General features: G+C 34.4%; 1 protein-coding gene across 1 annotated transcript in view; it reads left to right on the forward strand.

Annotated features, from left to right (window-relative positions):
• The window catches only part of LOC124454787 (insulin receptor-like), a 27044-nt gene continuing 13412 nt past the window's right edge, over positions 1-13632 (forward strand). The window contains exons 1-14 of the mRNA XM_047005541.1: positions 1-992; positions 1726-1784; positions 2820-3409; positions 4742-5341; positions 7726-7904; positions 7994-8135; positions 8793-8918; positions 9476-9635; positions 10196-10413; positions 10872-11004; positions 11721-11777; positions 11921-11962; positions 12712-12842; positions 12920-13129. Of these exons, the coding sequence (XP_046861497.1) occupies positions 3316-3409; positions 4742-5341; positions 7726-7904; positions 7994-8135; positions 8793-8918; positions 9476-9635; positions 10196-10413; positions 10872-11004; positions 11721-11777; positions 11921-11962; positions 12712-12842; positions 12920-13129 (2092 nt within the window). The 5' untranslated portion in view covers positions 1-992; positions 1726-1784; positions 2820-3315. The remainder of the gene's footprint in view (positions 993-1725; positions 1785-2819; positions 3410-4741; positions 5342-7725; positions 7905-7993; positions 8136-8792; positions 8919-9475; positions 9636-10195; positions 10414-10871; positions 11005-11720; positions 11778-11920; positions 11963-12711; positions 12843-12919; positions 13130-13632) is intronic.

Genomic DNA, 13632 nt, shown 5'->3' on the forward strand with positions numbered 1-13632 from the left:
ATCTGATTATCTAAATATGAATTATCGCACCTATTACAGAGAGCCAATTTCAAAGCTTTTAGTGACAAGTTGCTTTTTTATTCTTATCATTGAATGATTAGAAGATCATGAACTGCTATACAATAAACTTTAGTTGTTTAATAAAGTATGGCAACGAGGAAGAGTTTATTACGAAGTGTGTGGGGTTTTGGTTGAAAAAAAACGAGTTCTGTTTGAAGAAATAGAGAAAATTTCATTTAGATGTAACGAATGGATTCCAGATTTTGAGGTAATGGGAAACGGCTAAATGTTTGGAGGAAAGGAAGAGTTTATTTTGAGATATTGGCCTATAATGGGAGATGATTTTTCTGCAAATTGAAGTGTTTTTCCTAAGAAATGGGGAAAGGTTTGTTTTAAGTTTTGCAAAGGTTTGTGGTTTCTAAAAGTAATGACAAAAGATGTGCTCAAGAAGAACAGGAAATGCTAAGGAAAAATGGAGAAACGTTTGCTTGGCGGAAATGGGGAAAATAACAAATAAGATGTTAGTGTTTAAATTTAGTACACAATGATCGAAGTCCCAACAGCGAAAACATAAAATTGCAGCAAGTTTATCGACTTTTAGAAACAAAAATTCTCACCACAGCTCTGACGACAACAGTTTCGATTTCTGTGTTATGATGGCCTGATCCAAACACAGGCATCGACCAATCAAGCAGAACACGCATTTCGCTTATATATGTTATTTTATAATACATTATACAAACTGATGTTTCCTTTATTCCTGAATTTAATCATCTCCAGCAAGGCGGTTAGCCACTTACGCTTAAATAGTTTTCAAAGTATATTTACGATATCACGATGTACTCCAGAATCTTCATAAATAGACAGTGGCCAATGAATGAATTGCGAAATGAAAAGCACCACGATAGGTGAGATGAACGACAATTTTTTGTAAAGCAAACATCTTATTAGCGTCGCATTAAGTGCGAATGCGAATGAACTGATCATTTCAGGTATATTCAACTATATTCAGTGCGAATGAACTGATTATTTCCATCGACAAGCATAAATGTGTTTTATAGGTAATTATGAATGACGTAATATAAACATAACGTGCCTTTGAGAATGTGATGAAGGCAAAAATATTCATATAAGTAGGAATTATTGTTAATAATTTTTAATAATTTGAAATAGTACGAAATTTTGAATTTGTTTGATTGGGTCAGATTTTTACTTGTTTTTGCATAAAACATCTTCAAGTACGAAGGAAACAAATTATTTATGACATGATCGTGATGGCGCCAGGAGTGGGTGTCAATTAAAGCAGTTTTTTGTTAAAGAACCGCATAGCATGAAAAAATTTAATCTATTAACCCACGGCAACTGACTGAAAAGAAGCGTTTTTCATAGTGTGCGTGTAAAGAATAATAATTAAAGTTGAATTGATATCAAACCAAGTTATAATGTTGTAGGTTTTAAGGTTCAGTGAAGAACTTTCAAAGTAAGCTAGTTTGATATTGTCATGTAGAAAACGAACGCAGTAACGTATTTTGAAACCATTGCTACAATAGCTAGCTTGTATTTCATAACTTTATTTGGAATAAGGTTCATATCAGTTTAGCGCCGTCATATGTAGGATACACAAAAGTATTTTAGGCTATTAGTGCGTGGTTGTGTCACACAAAGACCAAAATTAAATAGAAAAATTTCAGTCAAGTTAATATATTGTTTGTTTCTCTTTGTTAGCAAACAGATTTGCGAATGACTCTGGGAAGCCCATTTTTTTAAAGTTTGCAGCGGATATGGTTTGTAGATGACTTTTTTCAGGAAATTTCGTTTTCGTTTTAATCCTTTGTGTCACTGACATGAATGGAAGTTGTACTGACACGGCGGGAGTTACATTCTACAAAAGTCAAACTGAAAATACAAAGATAGCCACTTACTTCTGCTTAAACTTTGTCACAACCAATACTCAACTATCTCTGACTTTCCATCTCACTAAAAGACGAACACAACTTTGACATGAGCACATACCGAATTGGGCATTTTATCACTCTTTTCCAGTTTTATCATTTTTTTGCATTCATACAATACATGTCATGCAAATCTTACACAGTCTGTAGAACAAACTGTCACTCAATATGATAATTTACAAAATATCATTGTTGCTACTTTTATTTCTTTAGTAATTTTATATTTCACTCTGTAAAAGTTAGTCCAATTGCAATAGACTAACGGTAATAGTGTTCTACATTACAAACAAGCAAAATATGATTCATATAAACCCCTCGTTCAAACCTTTAGTCTAATCTCAAGTTTATAAATACTGGTGTTACAGCCATATGTTGGTTAGTAGATATAATGAGGATAAATATTGCGTATGGACACAACAGGATGCTACAATGGGCACTGCTGCAACAAATGGATGAGGAAATGCTTTCACATAGATATTAAGCGATGGACGTAGCTACAAAAATATTGAGAATTATATAAAAGCAAGTTGCAATAGTGTTATTTAGCGATATAAAGTCATTTTAAAATGTCTAGACGTATGATCATCAACCCGTACAGTAACACAATAACCGACACTCCACCATTTCCGAATTCATCTAATTACAAAGACGACAAACGCCCTCGCGTATCCCCTCTTTCAATTTTCAAAGTTTGAAAAGCATAAAAAGAGTGATTAGCATTTTAAAATGTTTCTCAAAGTATTCTTTGGTGAAATTCTTATACGGCAAGTGATCAACGGGATTTTTAGTTGCATGTCAGTAATACATATTCATGTAGATAAAAGCTTTTTAATGTGTGTATGCAAATTACAGTAGCATGTTTTTTAGAGCGCAATTCCAGCTGAAAAAACGCTTTTGCGTGGAGACAAACACAATGACAATGACGTGTACTCAAAAACATCGGACGTTTTTTATACATCGTTAAATGAAGCGTCGTTTTTTAAAACCACAGTCGTTATCCGTAAATTCAACGCAAGGGATCTTGGCTTTCATTGATAAATGGCTTATGTTCGGTAATGTTGTAATATTCTCGATGGCAAAGATAAATGAATAGGAATCCTCGACACACGAGCGGACTCCACGACAAACCAAGCACTTTAAGTGCTATTTCATATCATTGTTTATTCTTTAGACTGTCACTAAATCGTATTTTGTAATCTGATATATTTTGTTGTTCTCTCGTAAAATCGAAGTTCTTTAAAGTATTAATACTTTTAAAATGAAAACGCTTATTTTAATCCAGCATTTTATGTACAAATAACATAACTTGCCGGTTAAAGAAGGCTATATTCGTGTTTCATAAGTCAATTATAATCAAGAAGACATGTTAGACAAGGTCATAGCGATCGCGAGTTCTTTATTTGTTGTCGAAGCTCTATTGCAGGCGAACCCAGACATTACCAGCGACGCTTATCATGGTGAGTTATTTATATTTTTTTATTATAATGTGTCAATTGATCCAATAGTCCCGAGATTTCTTACATGACATGTTTGAATATAAATGTCATCTGCCCTGCTTTGTTTGTTTATACAAAGTCGTATGTATAATAGGAAATCTTTACAGAGATTTTTATTTTCCGTTCCGTCAATCGAAATTTTATGAACTATAGCTATTGCATTATTGAGTTCCTGATTAAAATTTCGCGTCTTTTAAATGTGAGTACATGGGGAAGGAAGCTGGCAAATGGGATTAGTTTCAATATTCAAGAATGACATTTTTCATTTTGGCCAACGCTATCAAATGTGACCTGTATTTGTCTGCAATATACTTGTCTAGGCATGATTTCGTTATAACTTCGTCATGTTTTTTTATTGTGCTTCGTCGAATATTCTCTCCCATTGCGATAAGTTAAATAAACACGCTCCAGTTGCCATAATCCTACTTCATTCTCAGATAATTTTAAAACATTAAACAATTATTGATGATTATGTCTGTCATATTTAACAATGGACTTTACACTAGTTGTTATTTCAATATATCTTTTAAATAGTCTGCATTGTTTTAGATTGTGTTCGTCTCTTGTATGCGAAGAAAAGTACTTAATTGATAATTCATGTTGCATTATTTGTTATTTAATCAGCATGTTGGCAAAGTGCTATACATACAGTATTTTGACATTCTAAGTTGAACATATCTCGAAACATAAACCTGTACATGTAGGTTGAAACATTATACGACATTAATCATTACGAATATACAAAATTATATTGAAAAATGTGTAGATCTAGAGTAGAGGTGGGTGTTGAGCAGTGGGGGGCTGCATTTCCTGCCTCTGGTTTGAATAATTTGATCACTTGTCAAAGAAAATGTTACTCTGTTACAACATTTCTTAATGATGTACCCCTCTATGAGTAAAATCTTCGATCCGCCTTTGAAAATCTCTGAAAGTGTGTTTTTTCCAGGTATGTTAGTGTCTAAACTTCCAAACCACAAACATCACTGTGTGCTCCCTAAATACAGCAAACATAATGATATGCAGATTAAAATAAACCACTAGCATTGTATAGTCCATGTTGATAAAGTTTTAAGCTCCTTTGTAATTTAGAATTTTTCCTCTTTCATGCTCTTGGGAACATGAATTAAATATCTTTTCGACATGCAACATCCATGCATTGTTTTATGAATTTACATTGTTCTGGGTTTGTAATGTTTGTTTCATTGTTGTACTCCGCCAAAACATTAGTTCAGAAAGCTCATTTCCAAAATTCACTTTCCTCTGGTATTAATATTTCTTGCTTTCGTTTTAAAGTTTGTACGGAGAAGATAATATCTGTAATGACAACATCGCATAAGGAAGGAAATAAAACCATATACAGCTGTATTGGTTGCAAAAAACTGCGTCGTTGTACAAGTGTTTACGGTAGCGTCCACTTGAAGAAAATTGCAATCAGTTCGAAAAATGAATTTTTAAGTGAGCAGTTACGATTTCCAAAACTTCGCGAAATCACTGGACATTTGATCGTGACATTCTTATTGCAAGGAGTTTACAGCTTAAGCAACATTCTCCCGAACTTGGCGGTGATCCGTGGTCGTTTGGAGGACTTGTTTCAGGGATACGCTTTGGTGGTTTATCAAAATGATGCCCTTCTAAACTTAGGATTAGATTCTCTGACCACAATCCAACAGGGTGGCGTTAGAATCGAGCACAATGATAGACTGTGTTTCTTGAATCAAGTGCGATGGAAATCTGTGATGCAGAATGGAGAATCCAAGAAGTATGACTTGGTGAAGAAAGATAATTCCGGAGATTGTTTTATGACTTGTTCACATAGATGTCATACACCAAGCGGTCATGGTCTTTCTGGAAATAAATATTGTTGGGGAAGATACAGAAAGAATTGTCAAAAATGTGAGTAGTGGAATGATTTTTCTTGTTCAAGAGTATTTACTCAAGATGTAACATGTAAAAAGAACGATTACTGTTACTCCTGTCTTTCGTTTGTTAACTGTGGGAATAAAGCGCTAGGGATGCTGCTGACAGTGGGAGGGGGTGCTGTTGCTAGAGGAAAGGGGGTGCTGGTGCCAGGGGGAAGGAGGGCGAAAGTAAGCTTTAAATGAATCTTGGATTGTGTTTTGTTTTGTCTATAATAATACTTCATAGATTTGCGCGAAACTCTAATTGTAAAAAATCATTTCATGTGTAAAAATCATGTAATTATTCCGCATCGTTTTCGTCAGGCAAATTACATACATGTCAGGCTTTCTCATCAGACAAATTCATTCATCTTAAATATCCTCTTCCAATTACATAAGTAAACTCAGGTTACACTAGTTCAAAATCCTCACAACCATCTCAGTAAACTCAGGTTACACTAGTTCAAAATCCTCACAACCATCTCAGTAAACTCAGGTTACACTAGTTCAAAATCCTCACAACCATCTCAGTAAACTCAGGTTACACAAGTTCAAAATCCTCACTACCACCTTAGTAAACTCAGGTTACCCTAGTTCATAATCCTCACTACCATCTCAGTAAACTCAGGTTACACAAGTTCAAAATCCTCACAACCATCTCAGTAAACTCAGGTTACACTAGTTCAAAATCCTCACAACCATCTCAGTAAACTCAGGTTACACTAGTTCATAATCCTCACTACCATCTCAGTAAACTCAGGTTACACTAGTTCATAATCCTCACTACCATCTCAGTAAACTCAGGTTACACTAGTTCAAAATCCTCACAACCATCTCAGTAAACTCAGGTTACACTAGTTCATAATCCTCACTACCATCTCAGTAAACTCAGGTTACACTAGTTCATAATCCTCACTACCATCTCAGTAAACTCAGGTTACACTAGTTCAAAATCCTCACAACCATCTCAGTAAACTCAGGTTACACAAGTTCAAAATCCTCACTACCACCTTAGTAAACTCAGGTTACACTAGTTCAAAATCCTCACAACCATCTCAGTAAACTCAGGTTACACTAGTTCATAATCCTCACTACCATCTCAGTAAACTCAGGTTACACTAGTTCATAATCCTCACTACCATCTCAGTAAACTCAGGTTACACTAGTTCAAAATCCTCACAACCATCTCAGTAAACTCAGGTTACACTAGTTCATAATCCTCACTACCATCTCAGTAAACTCAGGTTACACTAGTTCATAATCCTCACTACCATCTCAGTAAACTCAGGTTACACTAGTTCAAAATCCTCACAACCATCTCAGTAAACTCAGGTTACACTAGTTCATAATCCTCACTACCATCTCAGTAAACTCAGGTTACACTAGTTCATAATCCTCACTACCATCTCAGTAAACTCAGGTTACACTAGTTCAAAATCCTCACAACCATCTCAGTAAACTCAGGTTACACAAGTTCAAAATCCTCACTACCACCTTAGTAAACTCCGTTTACACTAGTTCATAATCCTTACTACCACCTCAGTAAACTCAGGTTACACTAGTTCAAAATCCTCACTACCATCTCAGTAAACTCCGTTTACACTAGTTCAAAATCGTCATCATTACCACCTACCATCATTCACGGTGATAAAATAAGGTTATGAAGTGTGAGCATTTTATGGCATAATTCGCTGTTTTGTCACAATTTCTTTTGAGACAAAAGGTCAAGCGCTTGCACGTGCTCTACAAAAGGTTGCACGTGCTCTACAAAAGGTTGCACGTGCTCGAGAGTTCTCCCAAACGTCTCTAAGTTCTGCATGGGTCAGTTTAATCACGATACAAATCTTTCATTTCTTTTATAAAATAACGATAATGCGAAACAATTAAATGACATGTATTCATGATTCATTTAATTTATTTAGCTCATAATTGTTTGCACAGGATTACCCAAACACAACTCTAGAGCAATCGCTGTATATGTTATATTGTTGCTGTTTTAGTATTTTAAATGAAACAGGCATGAATCGTATTCTGATTGTAAACCTTAGTAGTGAGAAGCAAACATTGTTATTTGATGTTACATATATCGTTCTCGTATCATACGCGTATCGTTCTCGTATCATACGCGTATCGTTCTCGTATCATATGCGTATCGTTCTCGTATCATATGCGTATCGTTCTCGTATCATATGCGTATCGTTCTCGTATCATACGCGTATCGTTCTCGTATCATACGCGTATCGTTCTCGTATCATACGCGTATCGTTCTCGTATCATACGCGTTTCGTTCTCGTATCATACGCGTTTCATACGCGTACCGTATGTTAACACATACGCGAGCGTTACTGTACGACTAAAATTTCTGTTTATCTTCTGCAGTATGTGATCAAAGATGTGGATATAATGGTTGTGAAAAAGACACTACAGACCGATGCTGTCATTCTCAATGTCTTGGTGGTTGTACTCAAGCAAATTCACCTCATCATTGCTACGCGTGTCGTAGTTTACGTTTGGAAAATGGTTCATGTGTTCCTAACTGTCCTCTTGGATTGAAGGAGGTACGTCATTATTTGTTGATCAGTTGATGATGAATAAGGATATTGGAGTATATTAGTGGATAATGGAGGATTTGAACAAATATTTTTAGGTGCACAATTTTATTTGCGAGAAGAAATGTCGACAAGATGGAAAATATGAGTTGCACGGGAAGTGTTATAAAAAATGTCCGATTGGTTTTAAAGAGGACGATGATAAAGAAATGTGCATCAAATGTCATGGTTGCCCAAACGGTGAGTAAATTACAACAAGCATCAAGTCACATGTTTGTAAATGTCGATCGTCCATGTTGATATAGTCCTGAGAGGGACTGTTTTTTAAATGTCATTTTGACTCTGAAGGTGACTACCGCTAAGGTTGTCGAAACGTCAGTCAACAACAACAAAAACAGTCCTTCTCACGACTTTATTAACCTGGACGATCTACATTTACAAACATGTAACGATACTCCGGTTCAAACCATTTACTTTAAGCATCAAGTCGTTTCTTCCATGTATATTATACAATCGTACGTACATTCTGGGTCCCAAATCCAGGAGTCACCATTGCACTACCTGTAACATACAACGTGTATAAGTTTTTATTTTGGAAAGATTTTTTTAAAATACAGGTAACACGGCATCATGTGTGTGTATGTATCGAAAAAACTTAACTTTTTTACCTGTAAAATAGCACAAGAGCACAAGAATTGATGGTTCAGGCGTGTGAAATCCCGAGAAAGACATCCATAGCGGTTGTTGTATTCTAGTGACTCTGAACACCAGTAGTTTTTCTCGTGACTTCACTATCCTTGACTGTCGAAACATACATACAAACATGTAACGATTTTATTTAAATGGGTTGTGTTGTATGTATAATTTTTCTCATCAGCGCCATTCATTTTGTTGTAGAATTGAACTTGCTGATGACCAAATATATTCCAACGTTGAAAATCAACAGTTTAGCGAAATCTGCCGAATTGAAAGGATATACAATTCTTACTGGAAATTTGGAGATTGAAATAAAGAATGTTCCAGGTATTTACCTACGCAAAGATACGTATAGGAGATGGCTGTCTTTTATTTTTATCAAAAACCATGACCAGCCGACAATTTAAAGAAGTATTATATAAAACAAATTCCGAAGAAGCAAGACATCTTGAGATTGCAAAATATGAATCAAAACAAGACGAGAAGTAAACTGTAAATTTTCGACTTTATTTCAAAGTCATCCTCGGACAGAATGATATTTGAAACCTTACATACACATATATTTTTCATGCGTTGTAAATATATAAGTGTATGTAAGGTTTTAAATAACATTCTGTCCGAGGATGACTTTGAAATAAAGTCGAAAATTTACCTCGTCTTGTTTTGATTCATATTTGCAATCTCAAGATATCTTGCTTCTTCGGAATTTGTTTTATATTATACTTCTTTATTTTTATCTTTTAAACAATTCTACTTAATTAAATATTGACAAAACAAAGAAACGTTTTACGAAATACGCCTTCGAAATGAAATCGTAGAGTCCTGGAAAAACAATTGAAGCAACTTATGTATGTGTTCAAAATTAATCATATATTTTCTTTTAGGTACAAAAAATATCGCCGGAGTGTTAAAGGAACATATGGGGAGTCTGCGGGTTATTAATGGATACTTGTTGATTCGGCAATCAACCCCATTGATTTCTCTGAATTTTTTGAGAAATCTTACAAGAATTAATGTTCAACGAAATGGATTCACACTAAAAAAGTAATGTTATCTTACAATAAATCTTCGTACAATTCGTATGTTGTAACCTCAGTTGTGGCTTCAAGTTGTTTTATCAAGTTGTGTAAGAAATTTTGCTGAGCCGTACCACGCTGTCTACAATGATCAAGCAATTTTGCCAGAATTTTAATCGTGTGGATACTAACCATCGCAAATTCTTCACTTTGTCTGCGATGGAACAGTTTTCATTTTCAAATTTTTTAATCATGTACTTGTCACAGTTTAAACGGTATCCAAGTTCACAGTAAGTTTTTAAAAGAGATTCCTCATTTTTTCCATCGAGAGTCATTACAAACGAAGTTCTGTTTTTCCAATCACACGATATTTTTTCACAAACCTGTCTGGCAAGTTGTGATTTACCACTGCCAGGACTACCAGTGATTTCAAAGAGTAAAGTCTAAAGCGATCTTCTATGTTTTATTTACCTTATGTGCTCTTTAATACACTTCATTTCTCATGAACAGTTTATGTATTTTCATTATTATAACATTACACGTTCAAATCGAAGGAACGTCAGTATTTTCTCTATTATTCGTTTCTAGCTATGCCCTTGCCATATTTGACAACCCGAACCTCATGTCATTGTGGGATTTTCATCCAAATTTTACGATTGCTGGCTCAAAGAACGGAGTTTTTATTCAGTTAAATCCTCGCCTGTGTCCTTATACTATAGATCCTTTGGTAAAGGATGTTTTAAAACGTAACTATAGTGATCGGTCCGTTGATGTATCCAAAACGACCAACGGAAACTCTATAACATGTACGTATTGTAGATTAATTATTGAAAATTTTCTGCTCGTTGCTCAAAAATTATTCATGTTTTTTCACATCATCATCATTTAACTTATGTTTGAATTCTTTCATTGCTATTATTTTTACTGTAAGTTAGATGTGTATTTATAACTGTTACTATTGTTCTAATGTTGCCATTACCTTTAGTGTGAAGTTTGTTATATGTATTTATTGTAAAATGTACCTTCAGAATAACTTCTCACGGAAAAGTTTGGCCGAACAAATGCTAGTCATGCCCGATGACTGGCTGTTATGCCCCCCCAACCCCCTCCCCCCCACCTCCTGATTACAGTCAATTACATATAAAATTTTAACCGTTACTTTAGTCTGTTTATCGCTGTTAATTATGATCATCAACGTCACAATAACCATTATCATTACCGTTGTCTTTCACTTTGTAATTAAATTTACTGTAACATTGTTTAGGTGACGTGTTATTTGTCAACCTAACTGTCACCAGTGCTAGATGCTCGATATGTGTTAGAGTTTCTTGGCCAAACGTAGTCTCCCGGGAAGATTATCGTAATGTTGTGTTGTATTCAATATGGTATAGGGAAACGTACGTTTTTATTATTTCCTTTACTTCATTTAAGACGTATATACGTTGCGTGTTTACTCCATTAACCGCCTTTGTTTAATCTCGAATGTTTGGATATAAGCAATCTTTCAGTGGCGGCATTTTTAAGAATTTTAATCTTAGCAATTTTTTAACAATAATATGAACACATCATGATTCTTGAATTTCTAATGTTGTCGTTCTTGATGTTCAACTAATTTCTTGGGAATCGTCATGCATTGACGTTTGCTCACGTTGCTTGGATCTCTCAAAGACATCAAGACATCAATAAGTCTTTTATAAAACCTCGACTTGACTGACACGAAAACATAAAGTAACCATGTTTATGGTGGAGTCTGTTGAAAAATTTACAAGAACATAAGTTGCATTAGAAATTTAATTACGTTTTAACCCCCACCTCACCCTTCCCATTTAATTGTAATTCCTTTGGCAGTTTGGATATACGCCTTCACAAAATCATTATAAACTTATTACTTTTCAAAGGATTTTGAAATTCATCGAGCAAAAGTTCTTTGATCAAAGTTAATTTATATTTTTTTACTTCATATTCATGGATTGCGTTTTGTGTGCAAACTTGTGAGCAAATTTTTTGCTTCTCAAAATCAAAATCAATCTAATTCAAATCAGGCTATTTTTGTTGTGGTTGTAACGTAACAGTTTTTTTGAATTAAATTGGAAATGTTTGTTTGTTTATGTAGCACAAGAACTGATTTAAGGGAATATGATGATATCGACGCATGCAACTCAGATCATGTGTAAGTGTAATCTTAACTTTTTGTGCTAAAATGTGAAAATTATCTTGATAAAAGTTCGTGATTCATAATTGCAACATGTGACCGTTCTAATTGTTGTGGAGATTTTCATATGTTGATTATAAATAACTAAATTTCTCCATCAGGTGGAGTCATAAAGATGTTCTTGCGTCCAGACGAAGAACTGGGTAATTTTATGTAGTTTTTACTTAAAAAATTTTTACTCTGGTTTGCTCCTTTTAACTCTGTCTTATCCCTTTTACCTCTGGCTTGTCCCTTTTAACTGTGTCTTATCCCTTTTAACTGCGTCTTATCCCTTTTAACTCTGTCTTATCCTTTTACCTCTGTCTTATCCCTTTTAACTGTGTCTTATCCCTTTTAACTGTGTCTTATCTCTTTTAACTGTGTCTTATCTCTTTTAACTGTGTCTTATCCCTTTTAACTGTGTCTTATCCCTTTTAACTGTGTCTTATCCTTTTAACTGTGTCTTATCCCTTTTAACTGTGTCTTATCCCTTTTAACTGTGTCTTATCCCTTTTACTGTGTCTTATCCCTTTTAACTGTGTCTTATCTCTTTTAACTGTGTCTTATCTCTTTTAACTGTGTCTTATCCCTTTTAACTGTGTCTTATCCCTTTTAACTGTGTCTTATCCTTTTAACTCTGGCTTGTCCCTTTCAACCCTTTCAATTCTGTTTTATCTGTTTTAACTGCTTGTATTTACAGCTTTAATTTGATGAATTTGTTTCTTATAATTTATAATTATTACATGTAAGGGTAGTCTTTTAACACGTTTTCAACTTTTGAATAATATCAATGACTTAACACTTTTGAACTTTGATTTTAATGTTAATTTTAATATTGGATAGGTTGAAGAAAAATATTTCTGATTTATAAAAGGACTTTTTATTAAAGTTTTCGCCTGAAACTTTTCTTTAGAGGTCCAGTTATCAGCGATGTTCTCCACAGTTTGAAAGCTTACACTTTATATGCTTTTCGTGTCGAAGCTCTTGTTATCGCAGGCCCAGGAGTTAAAAGTCACATTACTTATTTCAAAACGAGAGAAACCAGTAAGTTTTCAAAAATGATTACTTTAATTTACGATGAAATATCTTCATATATTAAACTTTTTTTTGTTTATTTCTAGAGCCCTCGACTCCTCAAGATCTCGAAGCAAATTATCTTACCTCATCCTCTCTTCAATTAAAATGGCGAAAACCGTTTTATCCTAATGGCAATCTCACTCATTACGTCATCCGCTATCATGAGATAATTGTCAATTATGGTACAGAGGACAATGACTTATGTAAAAGTCACGTGAGTATCCAAAACCAGGACAAAAAGACTTTGAGCAAAGGTTTGTGGTACCACTTAAATAATAGTGGAAAATGATAGAGCATGATAGTACATTATAGTATGTGGCGGTTCATGATTGTATATTATAGTATGTGGCGGTTCATGATGGTATATTATAGTATGTGACGGTTCATGATAGTATATTATAGTATGTGACGGTTCATGATGGTATATTATAGTATGTGACGGTTCATGATGGTATATTATAGTATGTGACGGTTCATGATGGTGCGCGCAGGTGTTGCGAACATACATTTTTGTTTAATTCGCTATTTTAATATTTTAGCCTAAATTTTTTATCCTTTACTGTTTCGTGGCTGAAGTAATATACGGTTATTAAAAGTTTGTTTTTCTTCATTAAATCTCTTAGTTTGTCATTCTTCCCGTAAATCTTTCGACTGTCCAGTTTGAATTGTACGTAGAAAGGTCTTTCGTGGTTAGAACATAGTCGCCTACTGCTTTCAAGCAAAATATATGATTTGAACTGACTTGAGAGCCATTCGA

Source organism: Xenia sp. Carnegie-2017, unplaced genomic scaffold (assembly GCF_021976095.1).
Source record: "Xenia sp. Carnegie-2017 unplaced genomic scaffold, XeniaSp_v1 HiC_scaffold_3, whole genome shotgun sequence".
In the NCBI taxonomy this organism is placed as follows: domain Eukaryota; kingdom Metazoa; phylum Cnidaria; class Anthozoa; order Malacalcyonacea; family Xeniidae; genus Xenia; species Xenia sp. Carnegie-2017.